This window comes from Ogataea philodendri, assembly GCF_020536065.1.
Source record: "Ogataea philodendri strain CBS6075 chromosome Unknown scaffold2, whole genome shotgun sequence".
Taxonomy (NCBI): domain Eukaryota; kingdom Fungi; phylum Ascomycota; class Pichiomycetes; order Pichiales; family Pichiaceae; genus Ogataea; species Ogataea philodendri.
Window position 1 is genome coordinate 48,864 of NW_025764020.1, and position 26,569 is coordinate 75,432.

General features: G+C 41.9%; 17 protein-coding genes across 17 annotated transcripts; 6 read left to right on the forward strand and 11 right to left on the reverse strand.

Annotated features, from left to right (window-relative positions):
• Positions 1 to 8: 8 nt before the first annotated feature.
• On the reverse strand, positions 9 to 776 carry OGAPHI_003590 (uncharacterized protein; the record flags this gene model as incomplete). The annotated part of the gene is made up of 1 exon (XM_046204580.1): positions 9 to 776. The coding sequence occupies one exon, from the start codon at positions 774 to 776 to the stop codon at positions 9 to 11; it is 768 nt and encodes a 255-aa protein (XP_046060610.1).
• Positions 777 to 1,047: 271 nt separating this feature from the next.
• On the reverse strand, positions 1,048 to 2,061 carry OGAPHI_003591 (uncharacterized protein; the record flags this gene model as incomplete). The annotated part of the gene is made up of 1 exon (XM_046204581.1): positions 1,048 to 2,061. One exon carries the CDS (start codon positions 2,059 to 2,061, stop codon positions 1,048 to 1,050), a length of 1,014 nt encoding a protein of 337 aa, XP_046060611.1.
• A 444-nt stretch (positions 2,062 to 2,505) lies between these two features.
• On the reverse strand, positions 2,506 to 3,861 carry OGAPHI_003592 (uncharacterized protein; the record flags this gene model as incomplete). The annotated part of the gene is made up of 1 exon (XM_046204582.1): positions 2,506 to 3,861. One exon carries the CDS (start codon positions 3,859 to 3,861, stop codon positions 2,506 to 2,508), a length of 1,356 nt encoding a protein of 451 aa, XP_046060612.1.
• A 239-nt stretch (positions 3,862 to 4,100) lies between these two features.
• OGAPHI_003593 (uncharacterized protein) lies at positions 4,101 to 4,967 on the reverse strand (the record flags this gene model as incomplete). Its single annotated transcript, XM_046204583.1, has 1 exon — positions 4,101 to 4,967. The coding sequence occupies one exon, from the start codon at positions 4,965 to 4,967 to the stop codon at positions 4,101 to 4,103; it is 867 nt and encodes a 288-aa protein (XP_046060613.1).
• Positions 4,968 to 5,478: 511 nt separating this feature from the next.
• OGAPHI_003594 (uncharacterized protein) lies at positions 5,479 to 6,087 on the forward strand (the record flags this gene model as incomplete). Its single annotated transcript, XM_046204584.1, has 1 exon — positions 5,479 to 6,087. The coding sequence occupies one exon, from the start codon at positions 5,479 to 5,481 to the stop codon at positions 6,085 to 6,087; it is 609 nt and encodes a 202-aa protein (XP_046060614.1).
• Positions 6,088 to 6,356: 269 nt separating this feature from the next.
• Positions 6,357 to 9,455, forward strand: OGAPHI_003595 (uncharacterized protein; the record flags this gene model as incomplete). Its single annotated transcript, XM_046204585.1, has 1 exon — positions 6,357 to 9,455. One exon carries the CDS (start codon positions 6,357 to 6,359, stop codon positions 9,453 to 9,455), a length of 3,099 nt encoding a protein of 1,032 aa, XP_046060615.1.
• On the reverse strand, positions 6,437 to 7,372 carry OGAPHI_003596 (uncharacterized protein; the record flags this gene model as incomplete). Its single annotated transcript, XM_046204586.1, has 2 exons — positions 6,437 to 6,712; positions 7,124 to 7,372. 2 exons carry the CDS (start codon positions 7,370 to 7,372, stop codon positions 6,437 to 6,439), a joined length of 525 nt encoding a protein of 174 aa, XP_046060616.1.
• OGAPHI_003597 (uncharacterized protein) lies at positions 8,987 to 9,373 on the reverse strand (the record flags this gene model as incomplete). The annotated part of the gene is made up of 2 exons (XM_046204587.1): positions 8,987 to 9,167; positions 9,243 to 9,373. The coding sequence occupies 2 exons, from the start codon at positions 9,371 to 9,373 to the stop codon at positions 8,987 to 8,989; spliced, it is 312 nt and encodes a 103-aa protein (XP_046060617.1).
• A 98-nt stretch (positions 9,456 to 9,553) lies between the features above and the next one.
• On the forward strand, positions 9,554 to 10,867 carry OGAPHI_003598 (uncharacterized protein; the record flags this gene model as incomplete). Its single annotated transcript, XM_046204590.1, has 1 exon — positions 9,554 to 10,867. The coding sequence occupies one exon, from the start codon at positions 9,554 to 9,556 to the stop codon at positions 10,865 to 10,867; it is 1,314 nt and encodes a 437-aa protein (XP_046060618.1).
• Positions 10,868 to 10,943: 76 nt separating this feature from the next.
• OGAPHI_003599 (uncharacterized protein) lies at positions 10,944 to 13,295 on the forward strand (the record flags this gene model as incomplete). Its single annotated transcript, XM_046204591.1, has 1 exon — positions 10,944 to 13,295. One exon carries the CDS (start codon positions 10,944 to 10,946, stop codon positions 13,293 to 13,295), a length of 2,352 nt encoding a protein of 783 aa, XP_046060619.1.
• On the reverse strand, positions 12,815 to 14,976 carry OGAPHI_003600 (uncharacterized protein; the record flags this gene model as incomplete). Its single annotated transcript, XM_046204592.1, has 3 exons — positions 12,815 to 12,944; positions 13,446 to 14,827; positions 14,959 to 14,976. The coding sequence occupies 3 exons, from the start codon at positions 14,974 to 14,976 to the stop codon at positions 12,815 to 12,817; spliced, it is 1,530 nt and encodes a 509-aa protein (XP_046060620.1).
• Positions 14,977 to 15,114: 138 nt separating this feature from the next.
• Positions 15,115 to 15,443, forward strand: OGAPHI_003601 (uncharacterized protein; the record flags this gene model as incomplete). Its single annotated transcript, XM_046204593.1, has 2 exons — positions 15,115 to 15,164; positions 15,242 to 15,443. The coding sequence occupies 2 exons, from the start codon at positions 15,115 to 15,117 to the stop codon at positions 15,441 to 15,443; spliced, it is 252 nt and encodes an 83-aa protein (XP_046060621.1).
• Positions 15,257 to 17,977, reverse strand: OGAPHI_003602 (uncharacterized protein; the record flags this gene model as incomplete). The annotated part of the gene is made up of 1 exon (XM_046204594.1): positions 15,257 to 17,977. One exon carries the CDS (start codon positions 17,975 to 17,977, stop codon positions 15,257 to 15,259), a length of 2,721 nt encoding a protein of 906 aa, XP_046060622.1.
• A 526-nt stretch (positions 17,978 to 18,503) lies between these two features.
• On the forward strand, positions 18,504 to 26,474 carry OGAPHI_003603 (uncharacterized protein; the record flags this gene model as incomplete). The annotated part of the gene is made up of 1 exon (XM_046204595.1): positions 18,504 to 26,474. One exon carries the CDS (start codon positions 18,504 to 18,506, stop codon positions 26,472 to 26,474), a length of 7,971 nt encoding a protein of 2,656 aa, XP_046060623.1.
• Positions 19,469 to 19,993, reverse strand: OGAPHI_003604 (uncharacterized protein; the record flags this gene model as incomplete). The annotated part of the gene is made up of 2 exons (XM_046204596.1): positions 19,469 to 19,674; positions 19,879 to 19,993. 2 exons carry the CDS (start codon positions 19,991 to 19,993, stop codon positions 19,469 to 19,471), a joined length of 321 nt encoding a protein of 106 aa, XP_046060624.1.
• OGAPHI_003605 (uncharacterized protein) lies at positions 22,385 to 22,606 on the reverse strand (the record flags this gene model as incomplete). Its single annotated transcript, XM_046204597.1, has 1 exon — positions 22,385 to 22,606. The coding sequence occupies one exon, from the start codon at positions 22,604 to 22,606 to the stop codon at positions 22,385 to 22,387; it is 222 nt and encodes a 73-aa protein (XP_046060625.1).
• OGAPHI_003606 (uncharacterized protein) lies at positions 25,892 to 26,320 on the reverse strand (the record flags this gene model as incomplete). Its single annotated transcript, XM_046204598.1, has 1 exon — positions 25,892 to 26,320. The coding sequence occupies one exon, from the start codon at positions 26,318 to 26,320 to the stop codon at positions 25,892 to 25,894; it is 429 nt and encodes a 142-aa protein (XP_046060626.1).
• Positions 26,475 to 26,569: the final 95 nt, after the last annotated feature.

Sequence of the window (26,569 nt, forward strand, 5' to 3'; positions counted from 1 at the left end):
TTTGAGCCTTAGCTTGCATTATTGGCTTCTTCTAAAGCGTGCTCGAAGAAATGCTCATCTTCACTCAGGTTCTCTTTGACAATATCGAGACCACCCTGAAACACTCCTCCAATATACAATTGAGGAAAAGTTGGCCAGTCACTAAACTTCTTAAGACCTTGTCTGACAGCATCATCTTTCAGAATATCAAAAAATCCAAATCTGACTTGATGCTCTCTCAAAATTGCCACCAGCTGTCTTGAAAATCCACATTGTGGTGCAGATGGAGTTCCCTTCATGAATAACATGACTGGAGCTGCTGTTGTCAATTTTGAGAGTCTGGCATTTAGTTGTTCGGGAGTTTCTTCCTCTGGAGTTGGTGATTTGGAAGCAGTAGTGCTAGATGGTCGAGCTGAAGCGGATTCTGTTGTCTGAAAATCTGAAGCCCCTTGGTTATGGGCTTCCTGAGGTCTATCACTGAATTGATTGAGTGCTGACACGAATTCCTTTGGATCGGCACCACTTAATTCTTTCAATATGGTACCGTTTCTGATCAAAACAAAGTATGGAACAGCAGAAACATCAAAAAGGTCCGAAATCTCAGGATGGTCGTCAGCATTTATGGAGAGAAAAGTTGTCTTATCGTGTTGCGAAGAATCGGCCAAAGTCGAATAGACTTTGTTCATTTGAATACAGGGCGAGGCCCAGGGCGTGTGGAAATATAACGCAATGAGTTTGTTTGGCACAGAGGTCAAGTCCGTGAATTGATCCTGGGAAGTGATTTCAATTAGTCCCATGTTGCAAAATATTGATCAATACAGTAATCAAGATACACTATTAAATTAGAGCGGGCAAATATAATAGTTTATAATAGCTCTTTTTGAGATGACATTTTATTTCGATATAAATCGATCTTACGAATTTTTCGGCTTTAATTTTTAATATGCTTACAATGTCCACAATTATGATTGGTTGTTAACCTTACATTTATTAGGATAACGCAACAATGTACAATTAATAGTTATATATCATGGATGTGAAAGCAAATGAACAACAGAGAAATGGTCATCAACTTTCTTCTGATTTTGTGATGCCATTCAATTCTTTCGAGTAGCTTAAAACAGCTGGTTTAACAAAGCTGTGTGAAAACTCTGGCGTGCGAGTGTGTCTTGGACTTGGAGTAAATATGCTCACGTAATCAGACATACTAAAAGCAGGAGTTCTTGACCCATTTTTGGTAGCTCCGAAAAGTTTGGCACCCAAAATAGATGAGTTTCCTGGCGTGCTGGGCGGTTGTAGCAGCGAAGGAGTGGAAAAAGGAAGCGCAGTTGATGTTCCTCTAGGAGGAGTGGATTCTATGCCCAGATTTGGCGTACTAGATAAATTGAGCATAGAGGCATGACTGGATTTCGGCGTTGTTGGAATATTCAAGAATGTCGATTGTTCTTTACCTTCCTTGGAGTTAACAGTCCTTGCAGGCGAGTTGGAAAGGTAGAGTAGCAAATCTGCGCCTTCCTCATTTTCGTTCACGTACTTTGAATTTGGGGTTTTGAACTCGAAAGCCTTTTTGGTTTTGGAGCTCTTAGGAGTAGAAAACAATGCCGACTGATACACGGAATGAGCTGACCCAGTCAAGCTTTCTTTGTGTGCACCTGCACTTTTTGTGAGAGCAATATCATCAAGGATAACTTTGTTTCCCAAAGGAGGGGTTTTCGGAATCGCGATATCGACCTTTTGCCGCGTAGGAGATCGCTCAACTGACAAGTAGTTTATCGGAGTGTTTGAAGGGTAGAATGGAGAGGATGGGATGTTAGCGTGATGTGCGCGTTTTGCTGGCGATGAAAAAGCCTCTTCATCATCCGAAGATTTCCGTTTCAAGGGAGAAGTTGTAGGCGAACTTTCCGAAACCAAGGGATCAGAATTGTCGAGTGGAGACGAAGAAGTTAAGGATTTTCCTTGACTTTCCCTCACCTTCATGCCTGCTTTGAACAACTTATTCTTCAGCTGTCTGGTAATTCTTGCAATTTCTGCACGTTTGAGGATCTTCTCAGCGATCGCATCTTCTGGGTGTCCGGTTTGCATATTGTAGAGTACTCTGAGATGCAAAAAAGATCCAAGTATTTTGGTTCTGTGATGATACTAAAGGTTCTTACGCAACTGAGCTGAGACAAGGATCTATACTTGAATTCGTCGGCAATTGTAATTCGTGTCCGCGAGTTGCAGAAGATTCAAACCTTCCTTGTAGTGTTCAGATGAAAGATGTCAAAGGCTTCGACTGTTGATTACACAGACCTTCAGAGTTCAGTAGCAACACCTTTTTATTTGAAACTAAGGTAACTTGCGGAATTAGTTTCTAAAGGGATACGAAAAGCCGTCAAAATACCACTTTATTTCCAATTAGGAAGGTGAAAAAATAATTTTTCGTGTAGGTAGTGAATGGAAGTAAAAACTGGATTAGGAAATCAAAAGGGCTGAGGATAATCAAGTAGCGAATATAAAATAAGACAATATTGAACAGTTGAGACATCACATCACAATCTCATATCTAACATCATCTTTGATAGACTTGTTAGGTAAAATGAAACTGTTAAGAACATAGAGGTCGTCATTGATGTGGGTCCCCGAACCTAGGATGCATATATTACCAGAATCTTTAATTCCGATGACACGGCTATTGTCTGCATTCAACACCTTCTTGATCTTTGTTGGGCCATTCCTTTTCACGATATCGTTAATAGAGATCAAATTAATTCCTGTCCCTTCAATACGAGACCAATTGCCAATTTTGCAATTGAGCGAGATAATACTATTGAGGATTATCGAATTCTCTCCAACTTCACATCCATCTAGAATGATAGAATTTGATATTCTTGTTCCCGCACCAACAACACAATTTCTTCCGATGGAGACATAAGGCCCAATTTTTGTACCGTTTTCATAATTCACTGTTGCTGAAGGATGGATAAGTACTGGAGGCTTGATATTAATTGAAGGCTTCTGCAGCATTTTATTGGCAACCACAGATTTGTCCTGTGCAATCCTTTCCAAGTATAACTCGTTCGCCCATAAGGCATCAGAAGGGGTTTTAATTGCTTTCCAAAAGCCTTTATACTGATAAACGTAGGTCTTGCCAAAATCGGGAATATTGTGTAAGATATCTTTCTCCATGGAGATCACATCTTCGTCAACAAACTCAAAATTTGTATTGTCGTTTGCAATCGTGATCTTGCTAATCTTAGCGTGAGATAATCTTCGAAATAGGGATTCGTTAAAGATGTATATTCCACCATTGATGACGTCGGATATTTTGGATTCTGGCTTTTCGACGTAGTGAACCACTTTCCCATCATCTTGAGATGCTATCGTGCCGAAGGAAGATTGCTCAGATCCGTTTAATGCCACAAACAGGTCGTAATTTGATAACTTCACACCAAACAACAAGGCGTCAATTTTCTCCGCTTCCCTAACCTTAGTTTCATACACTCTTATCATATCTTGAAGAGGAAAGGAGCAAACAATGTCACCGTGTATCACAAGAAACCCATCGGGATTACCTCGTAAAATTTCCTCCCGGAAATGATAGAGCCCACCAGCTGTGCCCAAGGCTTTGAACTCTTTCAGATACTTCAAGGTACAGTCTCGGCCTGAGAATTTCAATTGTGTATTGAAGTCTAGAATGAGGTCACTGATGACACTGGCATCGTAGAATCCAATAAGAAGAATCTCCTTGATGGTTGGGACGGTTAAAATCGCGTCAATTGTATGAGCTAAAAGGGGTTTCCCTGCTATAGGAAACATTATTTTTGCTTGATCGAGTGCCAATGGTCGGAACCGGGTTCCCCTTGATCCACCACCAACCATAACTACCGCTTTTGAAATCATCTTTTGTAAATTTAGGGATTAATACTGGAATATCAGGTTTGGCTAATCTAAAATTCGTGCTGATCACTCATTCCTCTGCTGACAGTGTGTAATTTGCACTGCCCAGCTGCGGGGAGAAATCTTGGTCAGATAATATTTTCGCCATCACTAAGCTGGTCCGGCAACCTACGTACGTAATGAACCAGTAACAATTAATTGGAGAAGGAGACTTGCTGAGAACAATTCAAGAAAGCAAATCCTCAACTACTCAAGATCGATCCGAAAGCACGGCGGAATACAGCTGTTCCATTCCTATCAATTGTATCACCATGACAAGGAATGATTCTTTCTGGCTGCCAAGTGGATAACATCTTCTCCAAAGACTGTGCAAAGTTATCACTTTTATGAATTTGAGAGTTGATAAGAAATTTGTTGGCTCTTGTCCCCACAGAGAATAGGCTTTTGAAGGCAAGTTTTTGAGCCCAATTGAAAGTTTCCTTCCCTTCAAATTGCTCGTTGTAAATGTCAGATTCGGGAGTTCTGATGTCCGCTGACTGAACGTTGAACAAAACATCTGCACATAGTAAAACTTTTTGACTAGGATGGAATGCCATTAATTCTTTGTTGGAATAGTATGGGAGGAACATGAACTGAAGATCAGAGGCAAGAAGTGCAGAGTCTTTGGTCTCGTCAAGACCATAGTCGAAAAGCTCATCAACCGCCAAAATCTTTTGATTGGCTTTGAAAGGGATCGTGATATCTGTTAGCTTAGCGATCGCATCACTGACGCCTTCGATCCCCAAAACTCGAACGTTTGGTAACTTTGCTTTCCAGCTCTTGACAGCCATCGTATGTTCCGCATCTGGAATAATGATGTGAGACAGCTTATCAGTAAAAGATTCTCCCAATTTCAAATCGCCTGCATCGATGATGGATTTATTTAGAGAGGCAATCATTTGTTCATCAAATGGAATTGCAGACCAAACGATAAAAGATTTCGGTCCTGTAATAACAGTCATTCGAGCTCCAAAATCAATCAACCCTGATCTAACAAATCTGCACGAATGGGTGTAAACACCAGGGTAGGCATTTCTAGAAACTCCGCCAATAACTTTTGGATATCCCATTTTTCAGAAAGCAATCTTGGGATGCCCAATTTTTTTAGTTCGTAAAATATATACGGTTGGATTATTTTAGGGGGCATTTCATGCACGACTTAAACCTTAATTGAGTATTTCGTTCGAGGTTTACTGGCAGAAAGTGATTTTATTGAGCAAACCTGGTTTGCCTACATCTTGAGATTCTAGCAAAAGGCAACGACCCTTATGTCAGTCTCTTTCAGATTGGATCAAGGTAGGAGGATATTAGCATTAGTATGTAATTTGAAAGAAAGCATGAACATTGGGTATAAATTGTGATGAGGGCACTATGTCTTTTCAGACAATGGGACAATGGGTTTCTCTCCATTCTACATGTTAACAGTGGTATTTTATTGGAGTTATTTCAATGGCCATCAAAACTAAAGCCCAAGCAGTGTATCAACTTCCATGCTTGTTCCTTAGCCTCAAACTGCTTCAAAAAATTGTGAAAAATTTCTATTCATCTAGTTGCGGTACCTTTGTTATTAATTCCGATACCATGAAATACATTATCGAACATATGGAACAAGGATTCACCGAATGGGTGACTCTTGAGTACTGTCAAATAATACGCGATGTTGGAAAAGATAATTTAATACTTACTTCGCTTCCAGGCCAAATCAAAGAGGATGACATTCCTTTGTGTCTTAGAGAGATGGGACTAAACTGGACGACCAAAGACACTACAGAATTTTTGGATCTGAACACCGCGAAGTTGTGTCTTCTTGATCCCAGAGCTGAGATTGATCTTCAACCAGCCGATAAGCTAAAGTTTGACTATTTTGTTTTTGGTGGGATTCTTGGCGACCATCCTCCACGAGACCGAACCTCCGAGCTTAAGCATAAATTAGGCTGTGAAACTAGAAGACTCGGGCATTTGCAAATGACTACTGATACGGCTGTCCGGACTACAAAATTGATAGTTGAAGGCACAAAATTCGAAGACATAAAATTTATCGATTATCCGGAAATACGTTACAACATACATGAGGCTACCGAAATGCCATTTAGGTATGTTCTGAACGACCAGAACGAACCTATATTACCAGAAGGCATGCTGAATCTAATCAAGAAAGACTCGGAAAAGACTCTGGATGATTTCTTTTAATTTAAGATGCATATCTACAATTAACGACGCGACTGTAGACGTCTTTTTTGCTATCAATTAAATTTCTGTTCATAATATATTAAACATTGTCACGAAAGGCTCTCCTGTTTTTACCATACAGCAATAGTCATAATCAACCCTCCAAAAGTTAGACAGGCAAACTCTGGTAGCTTTGTACGACTTGAACAATTGTGGTTGATCATAAAGAACCAAATTAGAATTTCAAAAAGTACAGCAACTAGGGAGGCAAACCTAGAACCCTCGTTATTATGCTGGCCATAACATCATTTTTACTGCTGTGTTTATGTGCACCTTTGTCACAAGGCTCAACATCTGCAAACTCGCTCATTTATTCAAAGGGAGATTCGTCACCCCAGATTGGTAATTCAAACCTGTTTTCGTCATCAGACCAGTACTCTGAGGTATCCAAAGATAAAGATGATAAATGCCCTCCATGCTTCAACTGTAATCTGCCCAATTTCGAATGCAAGCAATTTTCCACTTGCAATCCATTCTCGGGTAGGTGTGAATGTCTCCAAGGATTTGGAGGTGAAGACTGCTCTGAGCCTGTCTGTGGAAGTCTTGCAGATGGGAACAATCGGCCCGTCAGAGATTCCAATGGTTCCTGTCAGTGTGAGAGCGGGTGGGGAGGAATCAATTGCAACCTTTGCGAAGAAAACTCGGTCTGTGATGCATTTGTCCCCGGTGATTTGAAAGGAACTTGCTACCAATCAGGCATCCTTGTTAATAAAAATCATCAAATGTGTGATGTCACGAATAAGAAAATTGTGGAGATCTTGGATGGGAAGAAACCTCAAGTTACATTCAGTTGTAACAAGACTTCCGCAAGGTGTGATTTCCAATTTTGGATCGCGGAAGAGGAAAGCTTTTACTGTGATTTGTCGAAATGCTCGTTTGATTATGACTTGTCTTCAAACATAACGCATTACAACTGCGAAAATGTCTCTTGCAAGTGTCTTCCTGGAAAAATGCTTTGTGGTCAAGCGGGATCAATTGATATTTCTGATTTCTTGACGGAGACCATAGCTGGACCTGGTGATTTCTCGTGCAACGTCGCTGATAGAGACTGCAAGTTTTCTGAACCTAGCATGAACGATCTAATTACAAACGTTTTCGGAGATCCATACATCACATTGAATTGCAGATCAGGAGAGTGTTTACATGCAAGCGAAATACCTGGTTTCGAACTCCCAGGAAAGAAGAAATTTGGAGTGATTGACTTTTTGAGGATTCTGGGCTCAGTTGCTGGAAGTGCAGCAATCATCGGGTTAGTTTTCTATGGTGTCAAGAGAACTCCACTTTTCAATAACGAAGACTCGATCCAGCTACCATTGGATGATGATTCGGATCAATATGATTCACTTCTGGACGATTATAAGCCGGCTGTTTTCTCTTTTGACAATGTCAGCTACGATATCGCCGGTAAAAAAGTCTTGAAGGATGCATTTGGTCTAGTTGAGCCTGGAGAATGCATGGCTATCATGGGAGGTTCAGGTGCTGGTAAAACCACTTTGTTGGATATTCTTGCAGGGAAAAATAAGAGTGGTGTAAGTTCTGGGTCTCTTTACGTCAATGGCGAGAAAATCATCACTAAGCAAGACTTAGCTCAATTCCAGAAGTCTGTTGGTTTTGTGAACCAAGAGGACTTTTTGATCCCAACCTTATCTGTTTATGAAACGGTTTTGAACAGTGCTTTGTTGCGTCTCCCTCAAAAAATGTCAATTGCTTCCAAGCAAGCAAAAGTTCACCAGATTCTCGCAGAGCTGAGAATCTTGCATATCAAGGATAAACTAATTGGCTCCGACTTTGAAAGAGGCATCTCAGGAGGTGAAAAAAGGAGAGTCGCAATTGCATGCGAACTTGTCACTTCTCCTTCAATTTTGTTTCTAGATGAACCTACTTCTGGACTAGATGGATTCAATGCTTTCAACGTGATAGAAAGTTTGGTTAGACTTGCCAAAGATTACAAAAGAACTGTCATTTTTACAATTCATCAACCCAGAAGTAACATCGTCTCTCTTTTCGACAAATTGTTATTGTTGTCCGAAGGTGAACTTGTCTACTCGGGCTTGATGTCAGAGTGTGCTGAATTTTTTGCATCCAATGGATACAACTGCCCTTCAGGATACAATATTGCAGATTATCTGATCGATATTACTGCAAAGGGGAATTCATTAACATCTCTAGCATCGATTGTTACTGATGAGGAAAGTCATTCTCACGATCATGATACTGACATTCATTCGAATCTTCCCGCAAATGATGTTGATGATCCAACTAGTGAATGGCAACATTACGCATATCACAGAGATGAATTTGGAAATAAAGTGTCTAAAGTCTCAACTTCAACTGGAGAAGCTTCTGCATTTGTCGCTTCTGTGTTTTGCAAGTCGCTAAACGCTGAAAGATTACATTCGGATATCAAAGCTTTGGCAGAGACGTTCAATGGATCTCAACATGATACCGATTCCTCTGGATCTTTTTTCAAATCTCAGCACGGTAAGAGCAAAGCTGGATTCTGGACTCAGCTTACCATTCTATGTTCCAGAACTTTTAAAAACTCTTATAGAAATCCGAAGCTTTTAATGTCGCATTATGCACTGGCATTAATCATGGGATTGTTCTGCTCTTATCTGTATTACGATGTGGAGAACAATATTAGTGGATTTCAGAACAGATTAGGGCTTTTCTTTTTCCTCTTGACACTTTTCGGCTTTTCAACATTGACTGGGCTCCATTCATTTTCGGCTGAACGACTTGTTTTCGTCAGAGAAAGATCCAACAATTACTATCATCCATTGAGTTATTATGTTAGCAAGATTGTTTGTGATGTCATTCCATTGAGATTATTCCCACCAGTTATTCTTATGGCAATTATCTACCCATTGGTTGGCCTCAACATGGAAGAAAATAAGTTTTGGGTCTCCTTGTTGATCTTGATTCTTTTCAATCTGGCTGCCTCTGTTGAGATCTTAATCATTGGAATATTGGTGAAAGAACCAGGTTCTGCTACGATGGTCGGTGTGTTGGTGCTTCTTTTCTCGCTACTTTTCGCTGGTCTATTTGTCAACAAGGAGACCATTCCTGTTCAGCTATCATGGTTTGAGACTATTTCTGTGTTTCATTACGGATACGAGGCACTTACCGTCAACGAGGTCAAAGGACTGATTTTGAAGGAGAAAAAGTACGGTCTGGATATTAGTGTCCCAGGAGCTGTCATCTTGAGCACCTTTGGTTTTGACGTTGGAGCGGTTTGGTTTGACATTTGTTGGTTATCTGGGATGCTTGTTACATTCATCTTGTTAGGTTACCTAGGTTTACATTATTTTGTTTACGAGACAAGGTGATGTATTTTTAGGTTAGAAAAACATACGTTTTATGAAATAAATTTAAGCTCTAAGCCCCACGCAGTAAATTGTTTATTTGTTTGATACAGTGACTACTAATGCCTACTAAATCTCCATTTGAGGTGTCTGATGATGATGATGATCCCTTCAGCGATAGAAACTATACGCGATTAATAAAGCAGACAGATTCTTATAGGCAAACTTCAGCCTCTCAAAATCCTTTTGACGTGGAGGAAAGATCTTCTCGAGGCATTCCCCTTCGAGACTATCCTCCGATTCCCGATTCCCGCCACATTCCCAAGGTTTCTGCATTTACCACTGAAACAGAGCTAGCACCAACTCCCGATACGCCCACGCGGAAGACCGTTTTATATCAAATTCTCTTTGGCGGTCGTCTGAAGGGTTGGCCGTATTTCACCATATTCGTTACTGTTATCGACCTTTCAGTCTTTCTTTACGAACTTATCAAAATGGGCATATACACAAAGACTATCTTTCAAACAAAGCCTTACTTCAATCCAATGCTTGGTCCTTCATCTTATGTCCAGATCAATTGTGGAGCAAGATATTTACCTTGTATGACAAGCATCGAGAGCGTTCTTGATGCCAGCTCGGTCAAGTGGCCGTGCCCAAACTCGACATCTTCTTCAACAGACGTCTGCAGTCTCTCCGAGTTATGTGGAATGGGTGGATTCTCCGATAGCGTCGATACTCCGCATCAATGGTGGAGACTGTTCACCTGTATTTTTATTCATGCAGGGTTCTTGCATATCATTTTCAATCTCTTTCTTCAGATTGCGCTCGGGTCTAAAATAGAGATTTACGTCGGCTTACTTCGGTATGCATTCATCTATATTGCATCAGGTTTCTCAGGTTCGCTGTTGGGGTTGAATTTTCTACCGGCAGGAATGGCTTCAAGTGGGGCTTCAGGCGCTCTTTGTGGTTCCTGCATAGCACTGAATCTGTTACTTCTCATTTACAACAACAACATAAGTCATTACGATCCTCGTTTGAAAGGGCCAGGCAACAGGAGAAACTTCAAAGTGATGTTAATTGGTTCGTTCGTGGAGGTGCTGGTGCTAATTGTTTTAGGGCTGCTTCCAGGAATAGACAATTTCGCACATATTGGTGGCTTCGTGATCGGACTAGCGTTGGGAACGGTTATTCTACCCAATCCTCATTTTGTCTATGAGGAAGACAAAAGAACACGAAAACCAACCATTTACTTCACTTGGATCTTTGTCAGAATAGTCTGCTTAGCACTTTCTATTGCATACTTTGTCCTTTTGGCCAAAAACTTTGCGGACAAAGGCGTAATGGCGTCTGAGAGCTGCAAATGGTGCAAATACATCAATTGCTTGCCCGTGAACGGTTGGTGTGAACAAGGAGAATTGAGCGTTAGTACTGATTAACTTTTCAGATTGAAATTTAAATAGATAAAAAATCCAGTTTATCTTTTTTGCCTTTAACTATAGTGGCAACAGCAATATGGCTTTGGAATATTTACAATCATTGGATCGCAACGTGATATCCACTCCTTCGGAATCAACTCCTATTTACAAAGATGACTGTATGTTTTCTTTCGAGACGGCATTCGACGATAGTGGATTGGACATTTGCATGAATTGTTTCCAGTCTTTCTCTAGACTGGGATTCAATTACACCAAACAGCACTCTGAATACTTCAATCACAAAGTGTATCTAAATTACAGAAAGATTGTGAAACACCAAAATCTGAGACAAAGTGAACAGCCTCTCAAGATGGTAAAGCTCGAAATCAAAGAGCAAACAGAGAACGATTTGTATGACATCAAAACTCAGATATACTGTTCAGATATCGATGAGTCGATTGACTTTCCCCGTGAAGATATTCCTGATCACGTCAAAGAGTGCGCTAGTGCCATTATAGAGGCGACCTCAAATGATAAACAGCAAGAAATCAAAGCTTGGGAACAAGAGATTGTTCCTTGTCCCCACTCTTTTGATATCAAGCAAGGGAAGACCAAAGATTTTGACCTCACTCAGTGTCATGAATGTGGCCTCAAGGAAAACTTATGGATCTGTTTAACTTGTGGTTCGTTGGGTTGTGGCAGGTCTCAGTTCGGTGGAGTTCCTGGAAATTCACACGCTTTGAAACATTACGAATCTAATCCTACGCACCATATTGCAGTGAAGTTGGGATCGCTATCGCTGAACTCTGCTGATTCATACTGCTACACCTGCAATGACGATGTGAAGGTTCCGGACCTGGTGAATTTACTTGGCACCTTTGGGATCAAGATCTCGGAAACAGTGAAGACGGAAAAGACATTAACAGAGCTCCAAATTGAACAGAATGTCAAATGGGATTTCAACATGTCAGACGAAAATGGAGAATCTTTGATTCCTGTGTTTGGAGAAGGGCTGACCGGACTCAAGAATCTAGGAAACTCTTGTTATCTTTCCTCTGTGGTACAAGTTCTATTTTCGATCTCCGAGTTTGGTTCGGCATTTCACATTGAGGAAGGGATGCCAGTAGAAAAGATTTTGAATCCTGGAAATCCTGCGCTTGACCTTGAAACTCAACTATTCAAATTGGGTGATGGTCTCCTGTCAGGAAGGTATTCCGTTCCTGACGAGGCAACAAGTGAAAGTGTCAAGTTTCAGAAAGGTATTAGACCCCAGGGCTTCAAGACACTGATAGGCGAAGGGCATCCTGAATTTTCCACAATGCAGCAACAAGATGCTTTCGAGTTCCTTCTTTTCCTTTTGGAGAAAATAGATTCTCAAAAGCTGACCGGAGTTTCCAACGTCTCTCCAACCCAATTGTTTAATTTCGTCGTTGAAAACAAGATCAAATGCCCTAATTGCAGTGGTGTGATTATTGCAAAAGAAATCACAAACAACATCCGCGTACCAATCGTGGATAACGTTGTCGGTACAGATGAGAACGGAAGGAAATTATACGAGCAAGTCACGTTGAAGGAATCTTTACTCAACTGGATAGCTGCTCAAGATGTTGAATACACTTGTCCTAATTGTGACGGTTTGGTCAAGGCAACAAAAACAGAGGGATTAACTGCCTTCCCTGATTATTTGATCCTAAGTCCTCAGAGAATCAAATTGGACAACTGGGTTCCTGTCAAATTAGATGTTCCTATCAAGTTTGAAGAGATTTTAAGCTTAGACGACTGTGTTTCACCTGGCTTGCGGGAAGGGGAACACATCATTGAACAACAGGATGCCAAAAACTCTTTCTTGTTTGATGAGTCTGCAATGAATACTTTGTTAGGCATGGGCTTTCCGGAGAACCGCTGCAAACGCGCTCTTTATGCTACTGGAAATAAGGATGCAGAAGCTGCCATGAACTGGTTATTCGCTCATATGGAAGATCCAGATATTGATGAGCCGTTTGATCCATCAGCACAGTCCTCATCCAAATCGGAATCAGAACAGGAAGTCCAATCTCTGATCTCAATGGGCTTTACTGAAACTTTGTCAAGAAAGGCTCTGTTGATGACCAAAGGGAACGTAGAGCTTGCTGTCGAATGGTTGTTCTCTCATCCGGATGATGATGGAGTTCTGCCTGAGGTTGAAGCAGATGAGTCGCCTGAAGAACATATCAAGAGACTCGAGGCCAACTCTCAACCTGGAGACAATTACATTTTGAAAGCCGTCGTTTGTCATAAAGGAGCTTCGATCCACTCCGGACATTATGTTGCATTTATCAAGGGAAAGGTTGATGGAGTTCAATCTTGGTTACTGTTCAATGACGAAAAGGTTGTTAGGGCAACAGAAGATAACCTCCGTGAAATTGAAAAGTCAGGCTATATTTATTTATATGAAAGACAGCAGTCGTGACTTGATGGCCTCCACATTCTCTAACGCTGTTTCATACATTCTGTTGAAGCTTTGAGTTTATGATGATCTATCCTTATCTCAAGCTTCCATGCTATCCCCTTAACTTTACCGTTTAGCAAAATTCAATTCATCTCACAACCAGTTGGTTACTTTTTCAGCTCCTTGACCTTTGTTTCTAGCTTACTGATCTTAGTCTTGAGCTCGGTGTTCTGCTTTCTCAAAAGTCCTATCTCGATATCTTTTTCCTTTGACTTTCCGTAACTCAACATTTTTGCCATTTCTTCGTTCTCTTCAGTCAACATTTGCATTTTAGTGATAACTTTGTGCGCAATCTCTTCTTCGTCATACCTACCTGTCTTGGTGACGGATTGATTAGGGTTCAATGCAATTGCTGTCAATATGACCTCCAATCTCAACTTAGTGTCCTCGAGTTCGTCCTGTGTAGCTTGCAACTTTTCGGCTAATTTGTTGTATAACTGTTCGTGATTTTTGGGGATTTCGAAAGGGCTGTTATCGTTCTCTTTGTTGCTTGACACTTTGAGAACCATTTTCAAGCGTGAGTTCTCGTTCTCCAATTTGGTGATGATTGAATTTTTGAGCTCTAGTTGCACCCGGTCGTTCTCGATTTCCGAATTCATATCCCCAGAATCTGCATTTGTAAGCTGAACACTTCTAGACTTTTCATGGGTTAGCTGTTGTCTGGAATTGTAATCAATTGGAGGCGGAATATGCGCCGACGGGCTCGTAGACTGTCCAGAAAAACTCGGCCACTTGGAACCGTATTCCGCAGGATTCTGAAATGAAGGTACTTTGGACGGACCATTGAAAGTATTCAGGTTCGAAGACGACTTGGGTAAATTCAACTGCATCAACTGCATCGCCAGTGTGTCCATGTCGGCATGTGATAATGAAGAAGAAGTTGCCAGTGGAGCACTGGTTGCAGAAGTGTCATAAAAGGAATTGAAAATGGGATCAGCGCCCGGGTAATATTTGGATTGAAGTTTCGTGGGATTGGATGAAGTGCTTGTGTTTGATGTCATCATTCCTGCTGATGCAGAAGCAGCGGTACTGGACCACAGATCTCTACTAGCTGCAGATCCAGAATTAAAATTATTCGTTGCAGATGAGGGGGTTGCAAACGGAGCCCATGGGTAGGAATTGGCACCGTATTTGTTTGGCGAGCTTATTCCTAATGTTTGAGATCTCGTCAGTGAAGGGAAAGAATTACCAGATGCTTCTCCAAGACTTGGGATCTGAGGAGTTGATGCAGAAGACTGTTGCTGTTGCCAGTGGACTGGAGACAGAGAAGGGTTAGATTCTGACTTGCCACCTCCATAGAGATCATATTGAGCCTCCTGGTTCATGGAGGCTGAAATTTTTTGCCCTTCTGAAGTAGGCGATAGGTCAGATCTGTTTTGAGACCCTGAATTTTGAGAACCTACAAATGAGCTAGGTCTTAAGCCGCCATCACCTGAAATAGAAGTTCCAAAGTTTGATTCAGTAGTATCAGCTGAGTCTGACTTTTGAAAGGACTGGTGAGATAACAAATACTCGTTAGAATCTGCTCACAGTATATGATCCTTCTTTCCCCTTTCTTACTGGTCCTTGCGACTGAAGTTAAAGAACAAGTTGAGGGTTGAAGGTCTAATTATTTGCAACTTACATAGTTATCAAAGCTCATGATGATAGCGAGTCAAGAATAATCCGCAAGTTTGATCACTTTTATTGAAGACAAACGATTTGAAACAAATTTAAGTTATTTCAACCAACCCTTTTTTTCCCACATTTTGATTCATTTTTTAACACAGAAGAATTATAGATGAAAAACTACATTCCCAAACCATTTTACCCTGTAAATCTCAGACCACTGTATTGATATATATATATACATTGAGATGGAAAGCACTTTATGATGTAATACCAATTTTCTCGTTGTTTTAATTGAGAGGAAAGGATCCAGCTCATTTTGTTGACTTCTTTTTATGCAAAAAGTTAAGACTTCCCAGTGATGCATTTTTCTTGGACATGTTTAAGTGGAAGCTGGACGACGATCTTGATGTGACCAACTCGGGACGCTTTAATGCAGTCACAAATGATGGTGCACTATCGTGTGCAGATGAAGGCGGGTTTGACGATCCAGATCCATAAAGCGCAGAAGTTGAACCAGAATGATGGTGCGCAAGTTTAGGAGGAGATAAACCATTTGATGAAGAAGGCGATGTGTGACCCGATCCCATAGGTGGTCCTTGTCTAGAGGATGATAAATTTGCAAATGACTGTGTTCTCGAAGTACCTGGCGAAGGATTCTTCGAAGAAGCTCTGCTTTTAGCTAGCTCGGCGGTCAAATGTTTGTGGTCTTTGTGTCGACCCAGGTGAAGAAGAACTGACGACGATGTGTTGCTTCTCGATAATTTCGGGTGGGCAGGCAAACTGCTGGATGATGTCTGATGAGTTGTACCTTCTGCCAAACGAACGTTTCTCAGACGAGAGTCCAACAAATCCAAATTTATCGAAGATCCATACTCGGAAGGTTCGTAGGCCGGTGTTAAGTCGTCCGCATTGACTTCCGATTTGACCGCAGTCTCGTAAGATGGTACCCGCGAAAGCAGGTTTCCGTCCCATTTTATCTCTTCTCCGTGTGGTGAATCCAAAGGACGTGAACCTTCTGTAAAAGAGTTCACTCTCGACAGATGTTGCACTGGAGAAAGAATCCCCGACCCAACAGGGTGACTCTGTATGGCAATCCCCGGAGTAGCCAGCGGCTGTTGAATGGCACCACCCGAAAATGATGGTCCGGCAATTGTGCTGTCATCATGAGCCGCTTGTGAATTGTAGGAGAAATAGTCAGTTCCTTCATCAGTCAAGTTGAACACAGGTCTTCCTCGAGGCGCAGTACCTGGCGTTTGTCTTCCCTCACCCTCCCTTGGAGTCTGAATCTGGCTCAAGCTTGCAAACAAGTGGTTGCTGAAACCACTCTCACTTGGAATCATATTGAACTCTCCCAAAGTCTCACCCCTGCCTGTTGAGAGAGCAGCAGCTGACGAGTTGGAAGATTGTGGATCAGACTCCGGAAGTGGTTGGGGTGTGGTTGGCGGCGAGAATCCAGGGGTACTTGTACGTGAGCCAGTATCATTCCACAGGCGATCATAGACACGGTTCTCATAGTTAGGAGGAGCCATCAACTCTTGAGCGTTGAAATTATAAGCGGGAACAGGAGCGGATGTTGAAAGAACGGTTGATCCAGGGGTGGATCCGGTCGAGAACCCAGCAAATGGAGCTCCATCGTGTTCGAATAGTATATCGTCTCCTTTGTAACGAATGGTTGCGTCTTCGACATTTGATGATGCGAGATCATCGTCCAGATCAGGACGTCTCTTGGCCTTAACAGGCACGAAAGGACTGATGAATAATGTGATCGGTAGTGTTGCTCTCAATTCAGACACATGGCCATCAGTGTTGATCAACCCAACAACAAATCTCAATTTGTGAATAACTCGAACATAATGCGAAATCGAACAATCTTGAGTCATTTTAGACAATGAGGCGGGCAAATTGACGGAAGTTCTAATCTCCCATTTATCTTGAGCCAACGAAATCTCCTCATTTCTGAAAAACACACCGTTCTCGTCCATTTCGGACTCGGTCCATATGTCCTTTCCATTTTGATCCGTAGTTAATTTCGGGACTGTTTTTGTCAAAACTGTTCTTTCATCCAAATGATTGGCGTATGTCGTTGAGAAACTAAAATTCTCGTTCAAACTGATTTTAATAGAACCTAGTCTCAAGCCTTTGGCAAGTGGAACCAAAGTCATATCTATTGGGCAAGTCGATCCGATTGCAATGGCTCTTGCTGGAACACTTATGGAGTAGTCAACTTTATTTGGCCATGTATTCTCAACTGCGACAGTCTCGACAAGTTCAGGAGCGTCTGTTGTGAACGTTCTGACAACATGGATATGTCTCCTAGTAACAATCGGATTGCTGAAGCGACCACGTTCAATGGTAGATTGGATCTTATAAGTCAATGTACATCCCGGTAGTCCTTCGATAGATTCGGGAATCGATCCATCCAAAATCGTTTGGAAAGGGAACTCATAATTTCCTTGTTGTAACACAACTGGCTCGTTCTTATTAGCCGGCGTGAAAGATAAGGAACTCATATTCGTTAGGGATTTATTTTTGTTGAGATTGGTGGAAGATTTTGAGTGTGCGTTGAGCATTTTCAAAGAGTTCGAAGAAGAGTTGTTTGATCTCAGGATCGTTCCTGAGGCAAACCCTGGCGATGTGCATCCCATATTTTGATGTGAACCGTCTGAGTAATGACTATTGAACGAAGAACTCAACGGACTTGAAGTGTGGTTATTGTTGAGAAAGTCATGCAGATTTAATGGATCCCAGTCAAACTCATACAAAATCTTAGAGTACTTGTATGGTCGAGTGTAAGAAGACTTCGCTGTTTGGTATCGTTCGTCCCAGTTGAGCTTGAGAGTGGCCCATAATTTCAACTGCAACTTTTTTATTGTAATTGGCTCAACAACAGATAAGGCGATCACTCCTGAAAGAAGCACAGATGGTGCATCTTCTTCCACCCCCTTGAGAACAACAACATCTTTGTCTGTTGAGTGGAGTCTTATATCAAACAAAGGTGTTTGCTTGGATGCTTTCTTCGGATGTTTTCCCATGTTCGGCTTTAAGCAAACAAACTTTGGTGAAGCAAAAACTATGAAACGAAATAGGTTGACAACTCTAAATTGATCTTAGACACTTTCAAAGTTTCCAGATGAAGATTATGGAAGTGACTTGATTAACTTAGACCTCTATAACAAGGATGCCGCAATAAATCAGTAAAAACTCGTATTTTAATATTATCCGGCCTTACAGGAAAAACTTTCAATGCTGCTGCTATATTAATATGACAGCAAAACAAGGCGATGCTTAGTTTAACGATAATTTATCCGAATCAACACTTCTGAATCATTACATGATCTCCTGTGCTTTCTTCCACCTCGATTGATCTGTCTATTTATGAAGATCATCTCAATTGTTCATTGCTCTGTAGCATTATCTTTGGATTCCAAAGGAGCCGCCTTATTCCATAACGTGTTACGTAATCTGACACAGAAAATACTTTTTTTTCTTTCTAACACTACTTTTGATTTTTCAAATTTTTCAGATTCGTTACTCATAGATCTAAGACATCCTTGAAATATGTCAGTCGAGGATTTGGATTCTCGGGTATTGCAGTTAAAGCTGCTTCCATTAAAGGACCGGCGTGAGGAATTGTCAAAAATAAGGTCCATTGTTAATGGCACTATTTCGGAGGACGTACAATTAAGCAAAACTTTAGTCGCTTTTCTCAGTTTGTACAATAACTGTCCCAACGAAGGAAGCTACACAAATCAAATTTTGCATATTTTCGAACAATTAGTGGAATATGACATAGTATCGTGTCTAACCATTGCAAGCAAATTCATTAGTCAATTGGCTACCAAACCTCTAGCCACAGCTGATTTGATACTTTTACTCGATTGGTGTGTGTTCTTCTCTCAGAAAGCCAGCACTCTCGACAACGATACTACAGTCGTTGATTCGATTCTAGTGAGTTCAATTCAACTTGTGGATTCTGTTGTTACATACCAGGACCACAAGAAACAGCGGTCCAGAAGACTGGTGCAAAATGCTTTCAAGTCTTTGGATGCTGTTATCAAAAGCATTCCAAGCTCTCATCTAACTAGATTTGTCGCCAACATAGGCAAGTATACACTGTCTGCCAATGGAAAACTAGTATTTTTCGGCCAGCTAGCATTTGTGACTCATTTAGATGATACTACCAGAACGCATATCCTTACTAATTTTTCAAAGGATATCCTAACTAGCAAAGCAGTCATTGATCAGTTTTCGCTGATTTCGGCTGCCAATGCATTGAAACTAGCAAATTTGAAAGAATTCAATGAGTTGATTCTGCCAGGTCTAGAGAAAGCTTCTCTTCGTAATTCCGAAGCTACTTTTCATCTATTAGCTCCAGAAGTTCTAAACGGAATTGACAGTACTCAGATTGATATTTGTGAGGCTGTATGCTCTAGCAAGTTCTTTGTGCAGTTGTTATCTTCACTCAAGTCTTCCAACCCAAACGTCCGAAACGGAGGCTCCAAATGTTTTCAAATTATCTTCAATCACACTTTAGCAACATCATCTTCGCTTGACAAATTAACAGAGGAGATTTGTAAGGTGCTGAAGTCTTCAACATCTACCGCTGTGGAACAAAAGACCCTCTGCTCAGAAATTTTGCATTCGGCTCCGTTGGTCGATTCTGTCAATCTCAAAATAGTTGATACCTTGCTTCCAATGATCAAAAAGGAATCCAACGAACAGGTCTTATCTGTTCTATTGGATACGCTGTTTCATCGACCATCCTCTGATAAGACATTAGCTGCTCTCAAAACTGGCCTTTCCGATAAGAAACAGAGGAAAGCGTGGACCGTCGCTCTTGCTGCGCACACAGATGACTTTGTTCCACTGCTGACTGATGATTATTTCTCGCAATTAGAAAGCATTTTGGATGAATGTGTTACGTCTCCTTTACAGTCAGTGACTGGTAAGCTGATTTCTGGCGGATACGCGGCAATCGTGATCTTGCATCGTGCGGGTAAGACTGAGAGTTTATCAAAATCTCTGAGAGATACTGATAAGCCAGCCATTCTGACTAATTTCAAAGTCTACGGAAAACTCACCACTGATGATGAGCAAGAATGGTTCGTTAGATCGCTTGATGCAACATCTGGCTTGATAAAAGAGTCGAATGTTTCTTATGGATATTCCTGGGTCTACTCGTTACTTTCTTCTAACATCAATAGCTCCATCAGAAGAATAGGACTGGAGTTGCTGTCAAAGAGCTGCAAAGAGAATCAGGAATTTGTTCCGCAAAGTATTATTGATTCGATCAACGATCTCCTTTCCAAAGAGTCCTCAAAGTTCTCTGATTACAAGCTGAATCTCAAAAAGCTGTTGCCAGTGATTTTGACAATCACAGCCAATCACGAGAAGACGCAGAAAAGTGTACTCGGGCGTCAACTAATCTCACTGCTTCCAACATTGTCTCATCGTGAACTTTCTTATGCCAAAATGGGTTGGGTTGGAATTTGTCAGAGAGCGGGTGTGGATCCTGGTGATCTTGTCCAAAATAATAGTTTTACTATTATTCAGAACTTGATGGATCAGATTTCAAGTCCAGCCGAGGAGCATCGTACAAGCGGTATGTATGATGCTGTTACAAGCTCCTTGGCTTTGATCTCGTTTATTGATAGCAATTCTGTGGCTCCTATTTTAAGCGAATCTCTTCAAAAGGACTTGGACATTTCGTCACTTCCGAGTATTGATGACACAAAGATAGAAATTTGGAATGGACAAGATGGTGTGTTGGTGGTCGATGTTCTTGAGAAGAATCAGAAGAAGCCTCAGCTCGACAAAAACTCTAAAGACTACGAGACATTGAAATGGGAAGCCTCTGTGAGAAAGCAAGTCGCTTCCAGGAAAACCGGCTCAACTAAAAAACTCACCAAAGAAGAGCAAGCTGCTGTGAACAAACAATTGGAGACCGAGAAGGAGATTCGCCAAACCTTGAATAAAGCATACAACAGTCTCCGTCGGGGTCTTGATATCACTGCCTCTCTCGCTTTAGAAGCTTTCAACGTCGATAATGGTAAAGAACAATGGTTCCCTGTTGCAGTTTCTGGAGTCTTCAACATACTGAACTCATCAGACGCTCTTAAACTTGTTCGCCAATACTCAATTGATACATTTTTGAAACTTCCACATGCTCTTCCATCAAGAGGACTAACTGGTCATTCGACATTTGAATGGATTGGAGCAAGCACTTTGCGTTTGATGAAGATTAAGCTTGATTCGAAATACGAATATCCATCACTGACCGAATTGGTCTCATCTCAATTATTCAGTCTGAAGGTCACTTCTGATAAATCTCCATTTGAGGCCTTGTCGCTGATGTATCTATTGCCTTTGATCTCCAAGATCATTGATAATGGAAAGATTTATCTTCTGAAAAACAACAAGCGTGGAAACGTCATTCTTAATACCGAGTTCCAAGACGAAGATCCGGAGGAGGAACAGCTGGCTTTGGCTTTGGAACTGGTGTCGAGTCATAGCGAGATTTTCCAAAATGCATCAATTCCTAGAACATCCATTCTGCAAAACTTATTCTCATTAATGACCGTTCCATCCAAATCGAAAATGGCAAAGGACTGTTTCAATGCCCTGGCCCAAAATATATCTGTCAATATCTCACCATCTGATCTTCATTTGATCTTATCCAATGCCATCAACCCGGTCGTGTTGGTTCGTACAGCGGTTTTGGAAGCATTGGATGAGGAATTTGATTTATCTGAGCTTGAATTCTGTGAAGAGATCTGGATTTCGGTGTTCGATAACGAAGAAATTAACCGTCGAATTGCCCAAACTATATGGGATGAAAGCGGATTCCATGTCGACGAAAGCTCTCCTTCCAAACTGATACCTTTCCTGAATAATAGCGATAATGGTATCAGATTAAGTATCGCAAAAGCTCTCGCACAAGCCGTTGTGAACACTAAATCGTCATCCGTGTTCGAAGCAACCTTGGACGAGCTTTTGGAGCTTTACAGAGTCAAAGAGAAGCCACCACCTCCACAACTGGATGAATATGGATTGGTGGTCAAATCTGTGTCCGAGGCTCGTGACACTTGGGAAGAGAGAAGCGGTGTGGCACTAACGTTGAAGTATCTTGCTGGCGTTTTCCATGGAACTTCAGAAATTGAGAAGGTGTTTAAATTCTTGATTGATGAGAGAGCATTGGGAGATAAGAATTCAGTTGTTAGACAAGAACTTCAAGATGCGGGAATGAAAATCATCGATGAACATGGAACTGCAAATCTGGAGATATTGATTCCTATCTTTGAAGAGGGGTTGAGCGCTAAAGATGAAGGAACAACCACGCAAGATCGGATCAAAGAGAGCATTATCATTCTCTATGGTAATCTTGCTCGCCATCTTAAAAAAGACGATCCGAGAATATTGGACATAGTTTCCAGACTTCTTCAAGCTCTGGAAACACCTTCAGAAGATGTCCAGTTCGCTGTTTCTGAGTGTATCGCGCCACTTGTCTCAGCTACCAAAGCCAAATTGTCTGGATACTTTGATGATTTGTTTGAGAAGCTGTTTGAAGGCAAGAACTTGGCACAAAGACGCGGTGCAGCATATGGTATTGCTGGTCTGGTGAAAGGTGCAGGTTTGAAGTCTTTGGCTGAAAACGATATCATCAGAAACTTGGTGGATGCTTCAGATGACAAAAAGAATCCTCATAAGAGAGAAGGTGTGTCTTTTGCATTTGAGACATTGTCACAGTCTCTTGGCTCGCTATTTGAGCCTTATGTCATTGAGATTCTTCCAATTGTTCTCAAGAATTTGGGTGATCAATCTCCAGAAGTGAGAGAGGCCACTGATTACGCGGCTAGAATGATCATGAAGAATACCACCAGTTACGGTATCAAGAAACTGATTCCTCTTGTTATCAGTAATCTGGAAGATTACGCCTGGAGAACCAAGAAAGGCTCTGTTGAATTGCTAGGTTCCATGGCTTATTTGGATCCAACGCAATTAGCTGCTTCATTGCCTACGATTATTCCACAAATTGTCAGTGTTTTGAACGACACTCACAAAGAGGTTAGAAAAGCTGCGGATCAGTCTTTGAAACGTTTCGGTGAGGTCATTAGAAACCCTGAAATTCAAGAGCTTGTTCCAACTCTGTTGAAAGCTATTGGAGATCCAACTCAATACACCACTGAAGCTCTTGACGGTTTGATCAAGACTCAGTTCGTTCACTACATCGATGGACCTTCCTTGGCTCTTATCATTCACGTTATTCATAGGGGTATGAAAGACCGGTCGGCCACAACTAAGCGGAAGTCTTGTCAAATTGTCGGAAATATGGCCATCTTGGTCGATTCCAAGGACCTTATTCCTTACCTTTCAGAACTTGTGCTGGAACTTGAAGAAGCCATGGTTGATCCTGTGCCTCAAACACGTGCGGTCGCTGCAAGAGCTTTAGGATCCCTTGTTGAGAAACTAGGTGAAGAGAAATTCCCTGACTTGATTCCTCGTCTGTTGACTACTCTTCAGGACGAAGGAAGACTGGGTGACAAAATGGGTTCTGCACAAGCTCTGGCAGAAGTTACCAGTGGAATTGGTCTCAGTAAACTGGACGAGCTCCTTCCAACCATCTTGGCTGGGTGCACTTCTCCAAAGTCTTACGTTCGTGCCGGTTTCATGCCTTTGCTGCTGTTCCTGCCTGTCTGTTTCGGCAATCAGTTTTCTCCTTATCTTTCAAAAACCATCTCGCCTATTCTTTCTGGATTGGCGGATAACGATGAAGATATCAGGGACATTGCACTGCGTTCTGGTCGCTTGATCGTGAACAACTATGCAAGCAAGGCTGTGGATCTTTTGCTCCCAGAATTGGAACTTGGACTTTCGGACTCTAATCCACGGATCAGACTGTCCAGTGTTGAGCTTACAGGAGACTTGCTCTTCAAGATCAGTGGTATCAGTGGTAAGCAGGAACTGTCTGAAGATCTCTCTTCGATTTCAGCCAGCGTTACTAGAGCGTTCAATGAGGTTCTTGGTCACGAAAGAAGAGATCGTATTTTGGCAGCTTTGTTCATGTGTCGCTCTGATAATTCTGGTCCTGTCAGAGTTGCTGGTGTCAACATCTGGAAAGCATTGGTCGCAAACACTCCAAAGACTGTCAAGGAGATCCTGCCAACTCTTACTCAAATTATTGTCCGGAAGCTGGCTTCTCCAAACGAGAACCAAAGAAGTATTGCGGCAACAACCTTGGGAGACATGGTCAAGAGAGTTGGTGGAAATGCCTTATCACAATTGCTTCCAACTCTTGAGAGCTCGCTCTACTCTTCGGACTCGGATGCCAAACAGGGTATCTGTATTGCTGTTCGCGAGCTTACTGAGTCTTCTTCGCCTGCTACCATTTTGGAGTACCAAGAGCCTCTCTTTAAGATCATCAGAGAAACACTCATGGATGCTAATCCAGGTGTGAGAGAGGCAGCAGCCCAGGCATTTGATGTTCTTCAAGAAGCTGTTGGAAACGTTGCTGTGGATGAAATCATCCCTCAGCTGTTGGAGATGCTTGATACTGACGCATCTGAAAACGCCCTTTCCGCTTTGGAGGAAATCATGACGACCAAGGCAGACGTCTTATTCCCAATTTTGATTCCGTCCTTGCTGACTCCTCCTGTGAAGGCCAAAGCGCTTGGTGCTTTGGCTCAAGTCGCCGGTCCAGCTTTATACAAGAGACTTTCCACCATCACTTTGGCATTGGTCGATGCAATCATTGCTGGTACTGGTGTCGAGACTGATCTTGTGAATGCGCTCTCGAAAACACTTCTTTCTGTCACATCTGATGAAGGCTGTCACCAGCTGTTCCAACAAATCTTGTCGCTTATGAGACATGAGGACAAAAAGAAGACAGAGGTCATTTACCGAGTTCTCCCAGAATTCTTTGAGAACGTCTCTGTGGACTATTCTGTCTACCTGGATGATCTTGTCACACATTTGATCTTGTCTCTGGACAACAAGAGTCCTGAAATCTCGAAATACAGTTTCGAGGCCCTTACCGCCTTGGTCAAGAGACAACCAAGAGAATCCCTTGAGCGTCTAGTTTCTACTGCATTCCGCACCTTGTCTCTTGTTGATGATCATGAGCTATACGTCTTTGGTCTTCCAAAAGGACCAAATTGTTTGCTGCCAATCTTCCTGAACGGTTTGATGTACGGAAATCCTCAACAGAGAGAGCAATCTGCAGAAGGTATCGCTTTAATTGTTGATAGAACTCCTGCTGATTCGTTGAGGCCATTTGTCACGGTGATTGTTGGTCCCCTGATCAGAGTCATCGGTGAGAGGTTTAATGGTGAAGTTAAGAGTGCTATTTTGTTGGCCTTGAACAAGCTGTTTGCAAAGATTCCTCAGTTCTTGAGACCATTTGTGCCACAGCTTCAGAGAACTTTTGTCAAGTCTTTGAGTGATCCATCAAACGATTTGCTCAGATCGAGAGCTGCTAGAGCTCTGGGTACTCTTATCGAGTATCAACCTCGTGTGGACCCATTGGTTACTGAGCTTCTCACGGGAGTCAAGACCGCCGTTGGAAAAGAGAACGCTGGCGTTAAAGCAGCTATGCTCAAGGCTTTGTTGGAAGTTATTCTGAGAGCAGGTAAGAACATGAGCAATGCCTCTAAATCTGGCGTTCTGGCCCTTGTCGAGAAAGACATGTTTGCAGAAGGTGCAAGTGTCGACATCGCTGTTGCTTATGCCAAACTTGTCGGAGCCCTGTCCTCAACCATGTCGTCAGAGGAAGCTGTTGCTATGCTCAAGTCCAAGGTGTTGGATTCAGACTTGACAGACGAAAGCTCGTCTCGTTTTGCCATCCTGACCTTGAACGCATTCCTCAAGGATGCTCCTAACCAGATTTTCGATACCGGACTGTTCACAGAAGTCTGCAAGTTTATTGCAACTGCTTCCCAATCCAAGTCTCCTTATATCAACGACAATTCTGTTCTTGCCTGTGGTAAGGTGATGTTGCAAATCGACAATGATTTCGAGTTCGACGATGACTCTCGTGCTGCGTTCGAGCAGCTTGTGACCCAACTTTGTGTTAACATGAATGCTCCACCATCCAATTCTCCAGATTCGAAACGTTTGTCTTTGGTTGTGATCAGAACAGTCTGTCGGTTCAAGTATGACATCTCGATTCGTCCATACATTGACCTCATTGCTCCATCGGTCTTCCTTTGTGTTAGAGACCCAATCATCCCTATCAAATTGGCCGCAGAAAAGTCTTTCCTTGCCATTTTTAACTTGGTGGCAGACGAAGAAATGAAATTCTTCAACGAATGGGCTGCATCCAAGAGTGCCACTCCAATGGTTAACACCGCAAGTGGACAGTCATTGCAGCTTAGATCCATCACAGAGTATGCCAAGAGAGTCGGATTCAGGTTGGCAAACGTTGAAAGAGAAAGACTGGAAGCCGGAGGTGACAAAGAAGCTATGTTCTCTGACCAGTTTGAAGACGAAAGAGAAATCTGGGCTGTCGGCAGCGTGGACTTGGGTAAGGAATAAACACAGTTTATTGTTACATACGATAATAATTATTGTTGATCTTTACAAAGTCGTAAATGATTTAAATGTCTGTTTCTCCGTTCGATGGTCGTCAT